This window comes from Xiphophorus couchianus, chromosome 24 (assembly GCF_001444195.1).
Source record: "Xiphophorus couchianus chromosome 24, X_couchianus-1.0, whole genome shotgun sequence".
NCBI lineage: Eukaryota > Metazoa > Chordata > Actinopteri > Cyprinodontiformes > Poeciliidae > Xiphophorus > Xiphophorus couchianus.
The window spans coordinates 199729-220964 of record NC_040251.1 but is presented as its reverse complement, the minus strand read 5'-3'; the positions used below and the strand labels follow the sequence as shown (position 1 = coordinate 220964).

At 36.0% G+C, this 21236-nt stretch overlaps 1 protein-coding gene across 1 annotated transcript; it reads left to right on the top strand.

Moving 5' to 3' along the window:
* Positions 1-869: 869 nt before the first annotated feature.
* runx1 (RUNX family transcription factor 1) lies at positions 870-20392 on the top strand. Its single transcript, XM_028011073.1, has 8 exons — positions 870-1256; positions 4281-4432; positions 4518-4628; positions 7318-7474; positions 8927-9031; positions 13481-13687; positions 15449-15595; positions 15672-20392. The coding sequence occupies exons 1-8, from the start codon at positions 1229-1231 to the stop codon at positions 16217-16219; spliced, it is 1455 nt and encodes a 484-aa protein (XP_027866874.1). The 5' UTR covers positions 870-1228; the 3' UTR covers positions 16220-20392.
* Positions 20393-21236: the final 844 nt, after the last annotated feature.

The following is a 21236-nucleotide window of genomic DNA, read 5'->3' as shown; positions in this document are numbered from 1 at the left end:
TCAAAAATCATCTATATTTCTCAATACAATAAAATATTTACAAGTTATATTATATTGCCATTCAAATGCTGAATTTTAGGACTGAAGATTATAGTTACAGAAAGAGGATATTTAAGGCATAAAAACATTCAAATATGTATAAATTATTTGGAAATTAATAATAATAAAAACTAAAGAAAATGATCATTTAGATATGAATTCCATACTGTTGGAATTAGGTCATGAATATAAAGACTGATACCATGTCTGTAGATATTTAGATGTATGAATAAATAAAACAGAGGTTAGATATTTATCTGTGCCTTGGTTGAGAAAAAAAACTTTTATCACATAATTTAATGTTGAAGATTCTTAAATAATTATATGTATAAATAAATAAACGAAGTCATAATACGAGTGAGGATATAGAGAATTGTCATTTTTACGGATTGAATTTGTTAAAATAATTTGTTTCAGCCTTTCCTTTCGTCAAATTTTGCATGAACTACTGCCCCCTGCTGGACCCGTTCAGTTCTGAAAGTGTGCCGTTGACGCGCAGCCCTACTAAGCACGTCGTGTTCCTTCTGGTCAATGTGACGGTCACGTTCTGGCTCCAGTGAACTCCACTGTAGTCATTTCTGACTTTCAAGGCGCTTTGCATTTGCTATGGTTCGAAATTAAATGTGTCGGGCGGACGACACGCTGATTGGTCAGTTGCATTAACCCAAACCTGTGATGAGCTTCCTAATTGGTTAATACCTGAGCCATGCTGTCAGTATGCAAATAGTGCTCTATGCCGGTAAAAGCATGTTGTCTCCATCAGGATGGCCATTCATGTGTAGAAGAGACTAAAAAGCCCGGAGAGACAGAGAGAGAGAGAGAGAGACAGAGAGAGAGAGAGAGAGAGAGAGAGAGCGAGAGCGCAGCTGCTTCACACCCGCACATCTCCTTTTTCTATCTAACTTCTCCTTTCACTTCCTAGTTGTTGGGAAGCCCAGTTTCTGCTCGACACTTTTTTCTCAGATCGATCACAGATCTTAACAAACCTCTTTTTGTTTTGGAGAGCTGAGCCACTTTGGGCTTGCATCTGGCTCAACCGGCGCGTCTCGGATTTTACCCACATACCAGAAATAACAACCAGCACCTCTGCAGATTTTAAAGAGTACCGAGTAGTGTGAAAGAACTGCGGGACTGCAGGCGAAGGTCCTGGAGAGTTCTGAGGTCGTGTTGCTGGCACTGAGGCGCACAGATGGTGTTTCTGTGGGATGCAAAATACGGTAGGCCTGCACAACTTCCAGCCGGGCTCCTTGTTCTTCACTTGGCAGAGAACAACTTAATAACCATCATTGACGACTCTCCACCCCCCAAAACATTGGACGTGTTTTTATGACTTCATCAGTCCAGGCTAGAAAAAAAAGGAACGATAAACTGCACTTTAGTGTTTTTGAGTCTAGAAATCCCGGTCCAAATTTTAAACCTGACAAATACGCTAAAAGGCGCTTCAAGCTCGGTTGAGGACGGCAACGTCTCAATCCGTCTGTTCAAAGAAATTCTGCTTTTGTTAATAACGCTCTAGTAGAAGATGAAGAAGTAACTTTTCTCTATACTATCCTCACATATTTCAGACATTTTTGATTAAATTATTAGGTTCTAAAAATATCTTAAGTTGTCCCGAAGATTCAAAGTAAATGCAACTTGATGGTTGGATTCTAAAAGTTTAATGTAGATGTAAAAATTCTTTATACAAAATTAGCATTTTATTTTGTGTACCTTATTTAATTAAAATTTGTATTTATGCAATGCTTTTAGGTCTGTAGAGTTCAAGCCTGGATAATAAAGAATGTAGAAAACTAAGCATGATATAAAATTTTGAGTTATTCTGGGCACTCAAAATTTGAGTTTCTATTAATCATTTTAAGGGTATTTGTCCCATTATATGTTGACTATAGAAAATGAGCCATAAACGTCCATATTTAAAAAATAGCCTTTTCTCTCTGTAAACAACATGCAATCATGTTTGAACTACACATATGACTTAGGCATTTTTTAAATATTACTGAAGAAATTAAACATTGTTCTGTAATGAGGATATATTGTAATGAGCATTTGATGAGTCCTGATTGAAATTCAGTTGATCAAAATTAGTTCATGTCAAAAAAAAAGCAGCCACACTTCAAATCAAAAAGTAATTCCGCTTAAACATCCTCTTCCACAGTTAATGAGCAGAATGCATAGAAAACTGCAGGGTTGTGTGTGTGAACACTATTTCTTGTTGCCACAATAGCATGAACAATTAAGACATTTAGTGAATGCAGAAGCAAAAAATGTGAAGGAGGGGTTGATTTTGCCTTTAATAAGACAACTGCTGCTTAAAGCATCCAAGAGCTGCAACATAACTATTACATTTTACTGGAAATAATTTAAAAGTGAAAGTGAAGGGAAATATTACTGCTGCATGCAAACACATTTCAGTAGAAATGTTTCATATTTACAGCCCGGGTCTGTCCTCATTTGGCGGCTGAAGTCTCTGGATTCCAACGCTTTAAAAGTCTCAAACTCTTCTCGCACTTTAAAACTGAGTTATTTACAGGCTCCTGGGGGACTTATTCTGTACTGCAACTAAATCTTTAGAAATGTTGGGATTTCTGGAAGCATTCAAGTACATTTGCTTAAATTAACAGATATTGATTATGAACATATACTTCTTTTTCCTTTAGTTCCTTGATCACACTCTTCAGTGTGGCTTGGTCAAAAACTACACTGACCCAAAGACTCAGTTTTGGTAAATAAATGCAAAAAGCCCACCGTTTTATATAACCGGCATAGATATGCCGCCTGCACCCTGCTCTTTATAAATGGTGGCAAAATAAATTTGCGGTTTAGTCAAAAATGATTCATAGCAGCCCAGTACTGACTTTAAACTATGCATAGAGCTAAAGATTAGGGTAATGGTTTTGAGGCCTTCCAAACCCAAAGACCTGGAGCTTATCACCAGACTGATTGTCCCAATAATTGAGAAAGCTGTTCAGCAGTTGGAATCCCAAAAATGATTTTTTATTGATTGCTGAGAAAAATTAAAAAAAAAATATATATGAAGCATGGCATTCTTAAAGAAATGTAAAAAAAAAAAAAATCAGATTTTTTTTCAGTACTGATACTCCTACTTAATTTTTTTGTAATGAAAAAAACATTTTAAGTTAAATTTGCCAGGTTAATAAATCATTTAGCTTTACTGTGGGTCCTCATCCACCCCTGCATGTTACAGTTAGTTTTTATAGCTCTCACTATAGATATGAGCAAATTTAGGCGAGTTCCCTAAATGGCATTCATAATATGAATCTGTTACACCATATTCATACCTGTTGGCAAACAGGGAATTGTGAATTGCTCTGTAATAGTTTGTCAACGCTTAGAACGACCCAATATAGTTTAAATTATAAAAGTCCTCCAGTTATATTTATAGTAAAGAAAAAAAGCATGTTGATATTTGAGACTGAGGAAAGTTTTTTGTTTAAAAAAAAGTATTAACATGGGATATTTAAAAATTCTAAATATTATGAGGTTACAATTATGCAATAAAAGATGACAATAACTTTTCAGGAGTCTTCACAGGGGTTCTAATTAGCAACTGAGGCAATGCTGTCACCAACTACTTCCTCTCCTTCTCCTGCTATTAACTTGTTGCATGTCATTAACATAGGAACTACTGCTGCATCAGTTATTTAGTTTATTTTTGGTGTACGTGCTCCGTATTCTCAAACCCTCAGTCAGTCGTAGCAGATGGCCGCTCGTACTGAGCCGGGTTCTGGTTCTGCTGGAGGTTTCTTCCTGATAAAGGAGACTTTTTCCTTTCCACTGTCGCTACATGCACTTTACAGCTGAGGGACTGCTGTAAAGTCAATGACAACGCAAGAGATTGTCTACTGTCGCTACGTGCTCATCCAGGAGGAGTGAATGCTTCAAGTCAATGATTGATTTTGAATAATAAACTGCACCTAATTCACTGTTTGTTAATTAGGAACAAGTGGAATGTGTGTGGCAGAACTGAAATGTATTTTTTGTAATGTGCCTTCGGACAACATTTGTTGTGAAATGGCACTGTATAAATCAACTGAATTCAGATGTTCATACCATCTAAAATTCAGTGATTTTTAAATTAATAGAAAAATTACTGGTAAAGTGTTTGCTAAATGTTTTATATAATAGAAAAATCACTTTTTTAAAGAATTTATTTGTTTTCAATATTATTGTATGTGTATATCTGTAGTATGACTCATGCCACCATGTTCATTTTCTCCCAGATCCAGCCCCTGGTAGGCGATACACTCCCCCCTCCACTTCCCTTGCCTCGGGGGGGAAAATGGCTGAGGCTTTGCCTCTAGGAGCCCAGGAGGCTGGTGGAGGGGCCACCGTGATGGGCAAGTTCCGCATAGCGGACCACAGCATGGCTGAAGTACAGCAACAAATTCTTCAATAATTGAAGTGCTTTGACTTATAATCAAAAACAAAAAATGTGATGCCCTTTTTCATCTTTGTAGGTGATTTCTGATCATCCAGGAGAGCTGGTAAAAACTGACAGCCCAAATTTCCTCTGCTCTGTCCTGCCCACTCACTGGAGGTGTAACAAGACTCTTCCCATTGCTTTTAAGGTGTGTACTAAAAAAATTTTATTGGCATTGCATATATATGTAAGTGTGTGTTTGTGAGTTTATTTCACATGTGTGTTCCTAATCCTCCTAATAATAGGTCTTCACACACTTATTTTGTGTAGTTGCTGGGGTTTGGATCAGAAAGAGTAAACCCTCACTGAAATGTATTTGTGCTGGATCCTTTGTTTTTTGCCCTTATAGTAACTCTCCAACCTGAAGTTCATATGTTAAAATCATTACAGTGGACCCCCACCTATTTCCAGTTCAGTTTGAAGCTTTTTTCATTCAGTACTATTTAAAATATTTGAAAGCTTGGGAAACTTGAAATATCTATACCACTTCAATGGAGAGAAGGAAGACTGTGAATGTTGATTATTATAACCCTAACCCTAACCCAGTGCTAAGCTGGTTTCCATTTTTTCTATCAATATTAAGGTATATTTAGTGTTTGAAATATTAAAATAGGTAGTTATTGTTTTAGAGGAGATCTCCAGAATTCGCAGACTAAAGCTATTTTCTAACTGGGGGTCCACTGTACATTCATTAACATAAACATCAACCAAAAAACTGTTTATGACAGATTTAATTCTTTATTGGACTGTGTTAAAAATATTTTGTCTTTTTTTTTCAGGACTAAATTTATGGACTGTGATCTTTAGCAGAAATATATTAATATAATTTACTGCTAATAAAAAAGTGATAATATCTCCAAACATTTTTTATCTGTATTTCAACATCTTAGTCCACCAGACAGTGTGCTTTCATTCTGAAAGCTCACTGTCTGGTGTTTTATTTGTTTCCAGGGTATTCACTCACATGTGAATGTATGGTAGGAAGCTTTTCTCCTCTTTCAGACTCAGTGCATTTATGGAACAGCATCTCTAAGCTGCAGAACACACAGCAGATTGATTTATTGAGTTTTATGCATTAGCCTTCCCACACGCATTTCTCTGCTTGTTTGTGAATTTGGAACATAATGCATCATTATGGAGCATAATGAGTGGCTGTAGCTACGTCTTACTGAAAATGGATGTAATGCACATATAATGCACATTTCATGCACACCCATAAAAGCGCCTATCTAAATGTATGTTATAGCACAAATATGATGGATATGCAGACAGGTATTTCATAATTTTTTTCTACAGATATCTGCACATTCTAAATTCTGTTGCTTTTTTTTGCTTGATTTTTCAGTCTTTTACTGCCCTTATTTATTTATTTTTGACAACTCAATGCAAACATCAACATTTGATTATTGAAGTACATTACAATCAATGTTTAACTCACAGATTAATGGCAGCTTGTCAGTCAACACAGGTTGCAGTTGTTTGCTTAGAGAGCCCAATGTGAGAAGAGAAACAATCCATAGTACTATATCTATCCCGGACATTTGCACAGCAATGGTAGATTAGCGTTTTTATGGAAATAAGCCTTGCTGGGGCTCAATAACAGCAGGTGTTAAAGACAAGAATGGACACTAAAGCCCTCATTTTACATTTTCTAAAGTATTCACACCCATTAACTTTTTTGGATTTTGTCCCATCCGAAACACAAACCTTAATTGATTTCAGGATGTGATAAAATGGCACAAAGCAGTGCGTCATTGTGAAGTGTGTGATTGTATGAAAAATGCTCTATAAAAAGTTTGATCAGTCCATTAATTTGGCTGGACTTTAGCTAGGCCATTGTAACACATGAATCTATTCATCATAAACATCTGTTGTCCTGCTGGAAGGTGCTGGAAGTGTTCTACAGCCTGTAACCTTTTTTCTTTCAAGTTTTTACTCGATTTACCCCCATCCATCTTCCTGTCAACTCTTACCATGCTCTTACTAAGCTGCTATATTCAGGGTGATGTAAAGTGTTAGTTTTTCTTTACATGTTGCCAATTATTCAATTTTGATCTCATCTGACCATAGCACCTTCCTCCACATGTTTGCCATTTCTCCATCTGAGCGGTAAATTCTCCACAGCTCCTCCAGAGTTACCACAATTCTGTTGGCTGTTGCTTCGCTACATCTTTATTTTCCATCCTCTTCACAATCATGCATTGCTTTGTGTTGGTCTGTCACACCATGACAGACCAACACATGGTGTGACATGTTTTCAAGATTTCAAGATGACCAACACGGAGAATTAATATTAACCCTCTAATTACAGGGTTAATTGAGGAGCCATTTTGTGATGACTTCATGAAGGCAAAGTTTCAGAAAGAGCAGGAGTTTTTAAAGTAATAGAGACCCAATTTCAAGGCAAAATTTCTTTTAAATCACATTTGATATGAATAGCATTTTTGAAAGAGCTGAAGTTAACATTGTTACTTGATTGTGCTATAGAGTGGCACTGTATACCTGGAAAGTACTCCGCCTTTAATACTTTGGGATGACTTCAAGAGACTTATAGATATGTCAGTCTGTACCAAGCAGGACCCGCACAACTGAAGTGTCTATCTAAATGGTGTGATACATTTAAGCAGAGCTAATGGGTGATCAATAAGAACCAAAGGTTTCATTAATAGCATTAGAATGTTAGCCTTTAAGTTTTAACTTTCAGAACTTTTATCCATTTCCCAGTAAGTAGAATAAAATTGTATATAAAGCTAAAAATAATATCATTTTATTTTGTACTAGGGTTTAACAAGACAAAAGTTTCTAGACTGTCATAATTTTGTTTGGTGTTCGTCCAGTTAGTGACCCTGGGTGATATTCCTGATGGTACTTTGGTAACTGTGATGGCTGGAAACGATGAGAACTATTCAGCAGAGCTTCGCAATGCCACCGCGGTCATCAAGAATCAAGTGGCCCGATTCAATGACCTGCGATTTGTCGGCCGCAGCGGGAGAGGTATGGATACATGACACAGAACATGAAATACTAGGGAGAGTCTGTGGGTTCTTCTTGTCTCACCATGGTTGAATTTTAATGGACACGTTTTGAACAGGCACTTAGTGCTGAATGGATAAAATAGGGGAAATACATGTGAATAAGAACAGCATTCATTCAACTTCCTCCTAACACTTCATTTACCTGCCTCTGCCAAGCCACGCCCTCCCCATTTCTGTCTCTAACGGAAACACTGGACCACAGTTACTCTAAATCAGCCATAGGCAAATGTCCCTGCCTATCTATTTAAAACAGCACTCCTGAGTACACAAATTCCTTCTGCACTTCCACACATTTAGTAATGTTGAAAGCTGTGCTTAGTCTTTTGCCCTGTTGAAAATATAGACACAACTGTCAGAACTTTATTGAGGGATTTCACAGTATTGCAGAAAAAATCATTAATGCACTTTTAGTTAAAAGCAACATTGTGGTGGTTGAATTCCCAGCTTTACTACAGGCCACAAAGATAAAAGTTAAAGATCTGGATCACTTCACAACTGCAATTCACTTAATTAAAAGAGAATTGCTGCAGGTAGTTGAACAACAAAATGTGATTCTGATATGTAGCAAAATCATTACTTGAGTGTGTAAAGCGGTGCGGATGAAAACGTTTACAACAACAAACAGAGAAGTTTGTTATAGTTTGATACATTTTCTTCATAACAAACACTTAGCAACCTTTTGAGCTTGATTTGTTTACCTAAAATGTACAATTCCTTAAAAAAGAGAATTAACTCAGTTTTTATAAAGAAAAAATAAGTTAATGAAATCCACAAAGTTCTTAATGTACTCAATGCTACACTAATCTGTGCATGTCTCTGTGTGTCATTTGTGACAAGTTTTCAGTCTTTCTTATAGTTCCTCTTTTAAACAGAACACTTATTATTTTCTTTTGCAATATCTGAGTACTAAGCCAAAGACAGAGCTTAGTTCATCTCCTCCAAAAATCAGACACAATAGCTTTGGCAGTTATTTCTCTTCCTGTCTGTCAGACTGTATGTAAACTCTAAATGAACTTATAGTTTCTCCAAATTATATTTTCATATTCCTATGGATTGGTTTCTGTACAGTAATGAATGTGCAGTATATACTGTGTTAAAGTATGTAGTGTAGAATAAATGACTAAATGGAGGAATAGACTTTTTAGGTGCCACCTTGTGGCCATTATTAAATTTGCTCATGGAGTTGAAAAATAACATGAGGCTTTAAAGCTGTTTTGTAATCCTACGGCACGTACACTGGAACTTGTAACAGTGTTTATGAATAACTTCAATTCTAAAATGTATGACATGCCTTTGTAATTACCAAACCTGGTTACATTCAAGTGGATACCAAATCTAAAGGAATTACTCTTATATTTTACCTTTCCTGTCTCTATTCTTTCCCCATGGTTGCCTTGTTGACCCTCTTCAGGAAAAAGTTTCACTCTCACGATCACGGTGTTCACCAACCCTCCCCAAGTGGCTACATATCAAAGAGCTATCAAAATCACAGTGGATGGTCCCAGAGAGCCACGACGTGAGTAATCCTGACATACTTACATAAATATATCTGAGTAGGGGTGGATCAATTGCAGTTTTTTGAACAATAGCCAGTCACCAATCTAAAAAGCCTGGCCGGCCGATTCGATTTTGGCCAGTATAATTTTTTTTGTCCGAAATGTCACTAAATAGGTCAAGAAAGTTGCTGAGTTCACAACAGTGGGGTGAATATTGTTAAATGCAAACATGCAGATATAATCTGGTGGGCCTGTCTGTCAGTCAGACCTCTCAGAGAGCAGAAGAGGACAGTGGTTGATTATTAAACCTTTGCTGAGTTAGATAAGATTGGGGAATAGGTTCAGCTTCATGTGCAAGTATCAGCCGATCACCGATCTCCTAAAAGTAAGAAAATTGGTGCAGAGTTTGATGAGTGTTTCTATCATCTGTCAGGAGTAAACATTTAGTAGCAAATTAAGGGTGAATGGTGACAAAACCAGAAAAATAAAAATAAGAGACTGTGCAGTAAGGGCAAATTTACAACATAATAATAATAATAATAATAATAATAATAATAATAATAATAATAATAATACTGTACAATTATTAAAGGTTATTAAAGATTACAGATCCTCAGCACCCACACTGTAAAAACATTTGAAGTTAGTTTACCTTGAAAATAAACATTCACCTGCTGCCTTAAAGATGCATGTGAACTAGAAAATAGTTTTTTAACTCAGAAATGACAGTTCCTCAAGTATATTTAACTTTGGCAAGTTGCCAAAGCAGTTTCTCAAGTTCTAATAGATCATTAGTCTTGAATTGTGACTAATGATTCAAAACTGGTTGAACTGCATTCAAAATTATATTATTTCACAAAATAATTACAAGAAAACTGCCCTGATCTATTGAAGCACATATTGCTGTATAATTTTCACTCATATTGTCAACATAAAATAACTAATATTAAGTTAGAAAAATTTTAAGTCTTGATTCAATGTTTTATTACTCTGAATTCTGCTCAAAAACATTTTTTCAACAGATCCTAAATAATGTGAGATTACATTGTTCTAAACCATTGCAATCTGACAGTTGCATCAACATGAATGCTTTAATAACACACAAGAGGCACCTCAAAGTATCACCATCACTCATGGTTCAACACAGGACACATAAATGTGCAACATTATAAGCATAAAATAGCCCTATAATCTTGTACGAATGAAAAACTACAGAAGAGGTACAAAACTTTCCCCATTAGCAAGTCACAACTTTCCCACACCCAGACTAAAAACATGGATCACACGAAAAGTGGATCACTTTGAAGATATCCAAGAAAAAACAAGCATCACACATTGTGGGACACACACTCAGTCACCTTTAGCCCTCGGCTTAATCCATCACCATTCCATAAACATTAAACCACACATACTGTTTTTAAACAACCCTGGTTGTTTAAAAACAGGGTATATATATATTACCCTGTTTTAAGCATATGTAATATATGCTTAGTATATATTCTATACTAAGCATATTATACTATGCTTAGTATAATAAAGATACTAAGCATAGTATAATAAATATACTAAGCATGTTAAATTTAGCATACTTGAAGCCACACTAATCATCAGTATACTTGAAGTATGTCATTTTAGAACAACTAATTTTGTGTATTTTAATAGTAATAGAAAATCACAATTTAAAGTGTACTCAGTGTACTATCACATACTTTTTTGGAACAACTAATGGTATGGCTTGCATACTTTTGTAATCCTACAGCACATATACTGGAACTTGTAACAGTTTATGAATAACTTCAATTCTAAAATGTATGACATGCCTTTGTAATTACCAAACCTGGTTACATTCAAGTGGATACCAATCTAATTCAAATTATACTGCTATTTACATAATATAAGCATGCTTGATTAGTTTATCATAAGTGTACTATTTTTGTGATCAGATTACATTTAAAACATATTTAGAATGTCTTCTACGTTTACAAGCATTACATATGTTATATATTAGTAGTGTGATCATAGTATGCTCCAACTACACTTTTGGTTTATTATAATTGCTAGTGAAGTACAATCTTCAGTTCCTTATCAATGTCTTTTATTATTTTTGCTTTGTCACTTTGTACATTACATGCTTCATACATACACACTACAGTACTGCAAACATATCAGGCTACAGTACACAGAAAGATCAATTACAACACACCTTCCAGCTGAGAAAGATTACACTGTGTACTCAATATATTCACATTTTTCAAGAGTACATTGCCAATATACTATCAGAGAATTGTACAAATTGGCAATATATTAAAAGTTTACAGACAACATGCTTATGAAAATTAGCACAATAAAACAACAGGTACACTTTAGAGGAAATGTGAAAAATATTTCCCCAAGGACACAGTATTGTTTTAATACAATGAGACAGTATTCCAGTATTACTGCAGACAAACTGACATTTCTCCTTCCTAAGAACAGTAAGGATCAACGACAGAACCAGTCATTGAACTTTACAGAAATCTATAAAAAAAATAAAATAAAACAATAAAGCAATTAAACAGAGAAAGCACTTGTATTTTAAAGAGTACAGTAAAACGGCAAATAAAAAAGTACGACTTACAATTTAAAAACGTTGTGTGACATCATCAGAAATGATGATGATTGGGACCAGATGCCTGGAGTGGATAAACATTTCTGGGTGTCTTCTTTGCCTGTTTATGTTAAAGTAGAAACAATAGTCAGTAATATTATAAAATCAGTTAATGTTGGCATTAACTATAAAGTTGTTTTAAGTGTGGACTTAAGATAGATAGACTACCTTAAAGGGAAACTACCTTAAAATCTTTCCATCCATGATCTGATCCTTGCAGGGTGGTGAGGGGGGCTGGTGGTGCCCATCTCCAGCAGTCATCAGATGAGAGGCAGGGTTCACCCCGGACGGGTCACCAGTCCATCACAGGGCCCTGAAAGATAACAATGAATAAAATGTATGAAAGAGAAATGGTAGACTAACAAGAGGAATCAATTCTGTCAAATTATTTTTAAATCAAATCATGCTTATTGCAAAAATATGTTGAAGATAAAAACAAAGATGAACGAGTTATAACAACAGCCTCATAATATCAAAGTCTCTTTGGCATACTGAGCTTAATTAAAACCAGGTTACGTTTATGATACTAAGTCGCAACACACAGAGAATCCAAGCAGTTATAACATGAAGTTGCTATAAAAATACTAATAATAATCACAATAAAATTGATGAAATGACTATTTCTGAAACAAACTTAAGTTTGTTTATATATGTACTGCACTGTTTATAATTAGACGAAGATAATTAGCATTTTGAAGCAAACTTATCACCAGCTAGCAACATGTTAGCAGCCTTCGCACCTTTGGGCTCCTTTCATGACCCACATTTAATTTCCATCCGGTTCTTGTCCTGTTGTGTTTTCCTCTAACTCGGACTAGGACATCACCAGCTTGAATTTACCAAAACTAACTATTATCAAGGATGTCTCTTGTTTTAAGGCAATACTATGGAAGTAAAAATGGCGACTTTAAAGAGCATCCCTTATCTTCCCTGGCTTCACGGTGATGCTGTTCTTCTTTTTATGGCGCTTTTCTAAAAAAGACAAAAGAACAAAAAAAAAAACTGAAAGTGTGCATTACCCCCACCATCTAGTCTGGAGTGAGAACTGGAGGTAATGCCGTTCACTAATACATCATATATCTGAAAATGGATTATGTAAAAAAAATAGCTTTTATGTTTTAGTTAAAAAACTGAAAACAACAGATCATATTCAGAGAGATATAAAACTGAAGATACCTGCTACATTTGCATTTGTTTTTGTTGTAGAACCTCAGTCACTATAAAATGTTTGATGTTTTGAGGCATAAACACATTATTCCACTACAAGGATTGTTAATTTTTTTTATTCTTTGCCATTTTAACAAAGAAGTAAAAGATTATTAAGGCACATAAAAAGACATACTTTATTAGCCTAAAGTATACAGTGAGATGTAAATTAAAACATACTGAAATTTCAGTATATTCTTTAATCTTTAAAAGCATATTGTTTTATTGGTACACTTGAGCAAATACATATTTTGCTCACTTAAAGTATACTTTAATATACCTTATTTCTTAAAAGTGTATTTTGGTACAATTATATTTAAGTGTGTTTAAAGTTATGTTAAAATTGGTACAAGCATGCTGTTAGTATACTCGATGTATTTATATGTAGTACACTTAATACTTAGTATACTTAAAATGTACTTACACAAATGTAAGTATGTTTAAAATATACTAAATTATATGTTTTTTTCACAGTATTAATGCTGTATCACTAACATGTAGTCTAAAGAGTTACAGGTTTTATCGAGAGAAAAAAAAATAGTATTGTGTCAGATTACAAGTGAACCTTGTTTTGTTGACCGATCTAAAAAGAGAACCTTTGTGTTTTGGCCTCCAGGTCATCGTCAGAAGCTGGAAGAGGTCAAACCTGGCTCATTGGCTTTCTCTGAGAGGCTTACAGAGCTGGAACAGCTGAGAAGGAGCTCTATCAGAGTAACACCTCCTCATAATCATCATCATCATCAGCAATCTGCAAACAGCCACCAATCTGCAGTCCTCACTTCAGCAACATTTTCTAGCCCTCCACACTCTGGACTAACAGCTGGTAAGACAGTAAAACTGTGTGCACTGCAGCACTTCATCAAACTAAAGATTGGATCTGAAAATATTCGGATTGAAGTTATTCTACTTCAATAAAAGATTTGTTTGTTTGAAAGTTTTTTCAATTTGTTATTCCTGACAGCATGGCGAGGTGCTTCTTCTATACAATTGACGCCCAGGATATCTGAGAACAACTATAATTCCCAGAATATTTGCTGTGACTACTCTGTAATCAGGACAAATAATTGTGCTTTATTCCAAATAGCAAAAATTAATGCAGACCCTGGTTTGCAGGGATGAGACCACAACCAAATAGATTAAATCTATGAATACTCAAGACCTCCTATAAAAATGTGTGTGACTGCCTAATATAATTGCTCAAACACCAAATATACCTTATCATGCATCAATACACACAATGAAAACCGTCATAACTCTTCCACAGAAGCTAATATCCACGTTTTTCTTATCTCTAGTATGGAGGAGAGCAGCCAATTAGTGGCAAGGAAAATAAAACTTGCTGCACTGACTGCTTTGCAAATGGCAGACAAACGCAAATGAGGTCGCATTACACCTAGGTATTTCAGCTTCCCAAGCTGCATTTCTTTTTTTTTTTTTTTTTTACCCCTCCAGGGGGTCTTTTGTGGGCTCTAGTGTCCCTTATATGATAGTAGGCTGACAGGAAACGGGGAAGGAGAGGGGGGAAGACATGCGGCAAATGTCGTCGGGTCCGGGAGTCGAACCCGCGACAGCCGCGTCGAGGACTCAAGGCCTCCAAATACGGGTCGCGCTAGCCACTACGCCACCACGGCACGCCCTGCATTTCCTTTTAACTATTTCATGTATGCTCTACAAAAAACATTGTGAATAAGAATATTTTCTGCAAATAATTTGGAGTCACATTCAACAGAAGTCTAAATTTTCGCAAATAGGTGAATCCATGAATATTAAACTGCGAATAGGTGAGGGCCCACTGTATTTATGGATTTTTTGGATACTATTTTAGATATGCTATTCGGGTGTTTGAAAGACTAAAAATTTCTCTGGTTCAACTCCATGGGATTCTGCTGCTAAGACATCGTTATAAACATTTTGGGATTTATTCCAACCAGATGGTATAGGCGAAAAAAAGCAGTCCAGTAACACGTTCTTGATTTCAAGTTGACTATTCTTCATTCTGAGACACTGCCTCCCCACTGAATACATGGATGGAGAGGTAGCATAAGAGTCTAATTTTAGACCCCTAATTTTTTTAGAATTCTGCTATAATTCAAGCCTGTACAATAACAGTGGCTAATGAAGTACATTTGGTTAGAAATTCAAATATTGTGGGAATAACACTCAGAAGGAAATACTGCACAATATCCAGTCAAAGTCATTGTCACAATATTAATGAGTGCAATCACAAACACAATTAATAAGGAGTGGTTTGATGCAATATTTGGTACATTATATCTTTTCAGGAGAGCCATGCATTCAAACTGAAATTACCTTTAGTCACTTTGAGCCCAAACATTATGTAGATGTTAGAATCAGAATCCCTTTTATTGTCATTGTACACAGACAGAAGCACAATGAAATTTTAAATATTTAGTAAGTGGCTAAAAGATGCTAATCCTTAGGGATATGGACATCATGTTGATGGAAAAGAAAAAAAAATGTATGAATCACAATGGTTATTATACTATTCAAGAATAATTTCTCTTATTCTGATATCATCCAGCTCTGCTACCTAAACCATTTAATTCATTTCTGTTTGCCTCAGATTCCAGACAGATACAGTCTTCTCCATCCTGGTCCTATGATCAGTCTTATCCCTACCTTGGCCAGATAACTACTCCCACTGTTCACACAACTGCTCCACTTTCACCTGGTCGCTCTTCTCTTGGTGACCTGTCCTCAAGACTCACAGGTAAAACATCAACATACACCATAAGCATATATGAGGCTCAACCAGATGATATTCTATGACATTTGTTTTCCCTCAGGTCCTGACCTTACAGCCTTTGGTGACCCCAGGATGGCTTTGGAGCGGCCTTTTAGCTCCCTTCCCTCCCTGCCCGACTCTCGTTTCTCTAACCCTCGGGTGCACTATCCTCCTACAGGAGCTGCATTCACATACACGCCAACCCATAATCCAGTCTCTAATGGTGCCATCAGCATCACTATGGCGACAGCCATGGCAACCACCCAAACAGGACGGTACCATACATATTTGCCTCCACCGTATCCTGCAAACACCCCTCACCAAACTCAGAATGGGCCGTTCCAGTCTACTTCATCTCCATACCACCTGTACTACTCAGCCACCACCGGCTCATACCAGTTCTCTATGATGGCCGGGGGAGGAGGCGGCAGTGACTCACATTCTCCACCTCGTATCCTCCCCCCTTGTACCACTGCATCCACAGGTTCTTCTCTTCTACACCCTTCTTTGCCTAATCAGAATGAGGGAGTGGGTGTGGAGGTGGAATCCAGCCACAGTAGCTCACCAACAAACATGGTTGCTGCTGAAGCTGTATGGAGACCATATTGAGTCACCTGAGACAGTGATAACAGATTTTTCTACTCTTATCACAGCAATGCTGCTAAGAGTAGACTCACCTGAAATGAGTATATTTTATATAATGACAACTCAAGGACTATGCGAGTCTTATCTTTACATCATTTAAGTTGTTTGACAGTGGCGGTTCTAGACTAGATTTACCGGCAGGGGGTGGAGCAGTTCTTTTTCAAAACAATAAAAAAAAAAACAGGGCAATATTTCATAAGTTAAGTAAGCCACAGAGCCATTTGGTTCTGTGGATCAAGGGATCAAGCTGATGAAATGAAATAACAGATGAAAACTGTTATTCTATCTCAATGCAGCTGAAACTAAAAGAGCAACACTTTAAAGCCGCAGTATGAAATTTTTATTAAAAAATTTTTTTAAACATATTTGTTGAAGCTGTCACTGTCGTGGTATGAGGCAGAGAATCAGTGAAAAAAAATTTAGCTCCTCTGCCTTCTCCCCGTGCTAACTAGAACAACCAATCAGAGCCCGGAGGTGGGGGTTAGCGCTGTCATTCACAGTGTCCTGTGGTGCTGCCAGCTTTTGCCAACAGATTCTGTTGTGAGTGCTCAGGCTAGTTAGCATAGCAGCGGCTAAAATCGTTTTTCTGTAACAGTAAGTTGTTTCTCCGCCATTAGCACATTTAGCAGCGAGTACATGAGGATTAGTGGTGGCACCAAGACCCTCCTCCTGGCTCTGATTGGTTGTTTTTGGTCGGGAGCAGCTCAGGGAGGAAGATTGATCTTTAGGCAGATTATATGTCTCGTACTGTTAAGATATGGTGACAGTTTTAACAATTATGTAAAAAACATGTTATTGATAAACGGTATATATTGCAACTTTAATTATTAATTCATTGTTAAAATAAAACAAGGAAACCAATGTAATTGGCCCAACATAGCAATAGCTGCCTTTCCGTTAACCATATAATTGCGCAAATTATACAGTTAATGGACAATTTGTGCAATTATCTGTTAAGCGAATTCGCAAAATTCACATAACACAATTTTGTAAATTCCACTTTATCTCATGAAATCTCAAGACATTACCAGTAATATTGTTTTCTTTTTGTTTTCTTCAAAATGCATCCAATTTTAAAAAAAAACAAAAAAACTAACGTTTTTCGATAAAAAGCATTTGCGCTAGGATGAAGTGGTTTTTCGGCCGTATTGAAACACTTTTTTCACATCACAAGAGTAATGAGCAGGATGTTACTACTGGCGAAAACCAGAAGAAGACAGGAAGTAGTAGAAGGATGATGGTTTGTTTTTTGGGGGGGTTGGGGGGTAGGAGGGGTGGACAATGTGCAGCTGGCTCCACCAAAACTCTCACAGCATCTCAAATTTTATAAAAGTTGTGTGGCATTAGAACGTGTTGAATCTTTGCTGTAAAATGACTAATTACAATTTCCCCAAAATGCCACCTATGTAGTCTCATATCATCATAAATTGATTTAGTATTATCACTTTATTACAGAGGTCATAACAGGGTTCAGGACTTTCTGCAGGGGCACTGGCCCTTGTCTGTCCCTGTTGTTTGACAGATTGAAAAAAAGCCAGTTTTCACCCTGTCAAATTGGAATTGGATAAGCTATTCAATCTTTATGGCCTCCTGATTTTTGCACCAGATACACAAAATAACTTTATCTCATGAAATCTCCAAACATTACCGGTAATGTATTGTTTTCTTTTTGTTTTCTTAAAAAAGCTTTGACCTGTTGAGTAAGCTGTTCATTTTCTGTAGGGTTTACAAAATGTTACTGAACCACAAATATGTAGATTTTGGTGTCATTTCTAGTGAATGTAATTCCAATTGGTTTCACACTAGGACTGTGCGAATGCAGATCACCAACAGTACAGCATGTGTTTTTATACCAATGAAGAAACGTGTCAGTTTGTGCAACTTACTCACTCAAGACTTGTTTTACATTTTTGCTCAGAAAGGAGTTTTACTTCACAAATGTATGGGATTCAGTGTCTCAGATCTGGACACATACACTTAGAGTCAGAGGTAAAAAGTCAAAGGTAAAAGGCATTGGTTCTATACACTGGATGCCAATTAAAGAGTTGGAAAGTATGCAGACATTTATTTTATGTTAGCTAACTTGAATTTAACACTTTAATCGGTTTCATATTTCTGCAAAAATGCAAGAGTAGCAAAGTGAAGTCCTTCCAAAAAAATAAGGGCTACTAGTATTAATCTTATTTTCAAAGGCCATATTTTAGTGCATCAGATGCATATTGTATTTTCCAGGCTGAATGACACTCATTACACCTTTGTGTAATCAATCATATTTATTCTTCTTTTGATTGCCACTGCAGATTATAATCCCCCATTTCATGCTAAGCCAAGCATCTTCTTCTGCCACATTGACTTTGCATGTCCTCTTTCACTTTACCCATTAATCTTCTCTGCAGCCTTTTCTTCATCACTAGCAGTTCCATGTTTAACATCTGTTGTCCAAGAAATGCACCAAGCCCTCTGTACATGTCCAGGCTCCATCAGTCTTGCCTCCAGCTGGCTGTCCTTTGGATTTTCCCTTCTGACCATTTTGTTTGCTCTGAATGGAACTCTTAAAATTATAGTGTCTTCACCTACAAATCGTTGTCCTATGTTTTTATTGGGTCCTTCATCTCCCAACATCACAGCAATGGATTCATTATGCAGTTATTCCCAAAAGATTTGATCCTTACGCACATTTTATAAACTTCACTGCTTGACTCTTGTTATAGCTTATTGTCAGGTGTCTGGTATTCTGAAGTTTAATAATAAACATTTCATAAACCATAAGCTGTTAATGACAAGTGAATCAAGTTTATGCAAACTGTTGATGTTTCCTTTTTTTATGACCACTGCATTGTCCCAGTGTTCTGACTATCTGTGCTAACATGTCAAATTTTCTATTAATAGCTATTGTCGGTACTACCTCTCGAAAACCGCTAATCATACTTACATACAAAAGACCTTAGCAGTTAGTGCCAATGTTAAATACTGATTTCCCATTATTATATTTAAGGGAATGGATTTGCACTTAACCAGGATAAGTAGAATTTGAAAAAAATATGTGAATGACATTTTTCTAAAAGCATATGAATCCCTTGTTTAAGAACACCTTGTGTAAATGCACTTAAAACATTCTTGAGAATAGCGTACCTGTTTTATCATGTAAAGCTGGTACTAAAACCCCATTAGAAATCCTACCTTCACAAAATACACATGGTAGAACATATTGATCTACCAAAACTCCAGCAAAATATCCTACCTGGTAATGAAATGTGTGGGTAGCACATTTTGCTACAGTACATTCCTTCATTTGAATATCATTATTAAATGCAGAGGTAGCACATGCTGATGCATCAAAACGCCTTCATCAGAATATCCTACCTGGTAAATGTGTGGGTAGAGCATAGCAGTGCATTAAGACCCTGCATCAGAATATCCTACCTTTTTAAAAATATTTTAAATGCAGAGGTGTTTCAAAGAATGAAACAGCATCAGACAGCGGAAACAAGTTTTTATTGAAATTAAATAAGACATCTACAAATACAGATCTCTGCAAACTCTTCTTTGTACATTAATACATTGTATGACAGTCTATCAAATGAAGCAGTCAAATTGTGTCCACCAAACGTCACAGGCCACTGTGCACCTGAAATGATAGGATATCTTAATATACACTATACCGTAGAAATACACAGCTTCAATCCCACATAATATCGCTACCAAAATGCTCTATTTGGCAGTTGAATAAAAAAAAAAGTATTATTAAATTAAAATTTTTTAAAGTATAGGGACAACATAGCCCACAAAACAACGTACTTTGTCCTGATTCACGTGGTTGACGCCAAGCAATGACTTTCTTGTTTACAGTATGCAGTACAGTAAGGACATTGCAGACAGCAAACTAATCATTTACAAATATGTTTACAAGCTGCCTTAAAAATGCATAATACAACAGCTTACTAAAGACAGGTACAAAATAAATTAGATAAAGCTTACCTTAATCTTCAATGGAATAAAACAGACAAAAGAAAACCTCCACAGATAGGATGTATGAATAAATCTGTTGAGTAAGCAGTATGTGACACCGACTTGCGCAGAGGCATTGCCACAAGGTAGGACGGATTGATGGGTAGCAGATAGTTAGAACAGCTGTTTAAAAAAAAAAAAACCTTGCCTACACACAATGGCATTATTGTATACAGACAATAAAATCTTTTTTTTCATGTATTCTTATAGCTTTAGTTTCCATATTACCACAGTAATATTTTACATGCATGTTCTTGTTTTTAACTCAATATCTTTTGTAATATTTTATTTTTAACCATGTAAACAAATAAATGAATTTATTTAACCATATAAATCGGATTAGTGTTCTTTAGCCAATTAAATAATTGATTTAAATAATTTTTTCAGGTTTTGTAAATTATGGCATGAAATAAAATTAATGAATCACTCTACTAAACCTTCTCCTGTTAAATCACAAAGAAAACCTATTTAAGATCAATAAACAGTACATTGAACTGAAAAAATAGTGCAAAAAAACTTTGAATGATTCCGTATAATATTGTGAACTTAAATCTGACTGGGTAAAATCATATTTTAACAAAAATAATATTTTTGTTAAAGAATGTTTTTAAACGGAAACAAAACCAATAGCAATTCAGCATTAGCACAATGCTAACTCACCAAGACCAGGTATCAATGGATACAGCAACACCGTTTCGCTAGCTCACGCTCCCATCAACTTAGCATAATAGATATTAAAAATTAACTTCTGGAAAGTGCTGTTAATTTTTAATGATAACCATAAAGTTCAGCACAGCTTGTCTACAGCCTCCTTACATCTTCAAAGTGAAGCTGACCGTGCATTCCAAGTTAAGAAGACAGTATCATGCTTCCTTTTGAAACAGGAAATAAAGCTAAAAGAGGATCACACTTCTTTTCAAAATAATAACGTAAATCTATTAATATGAATAGGAGAGAAAAGGGGACGTTTTCT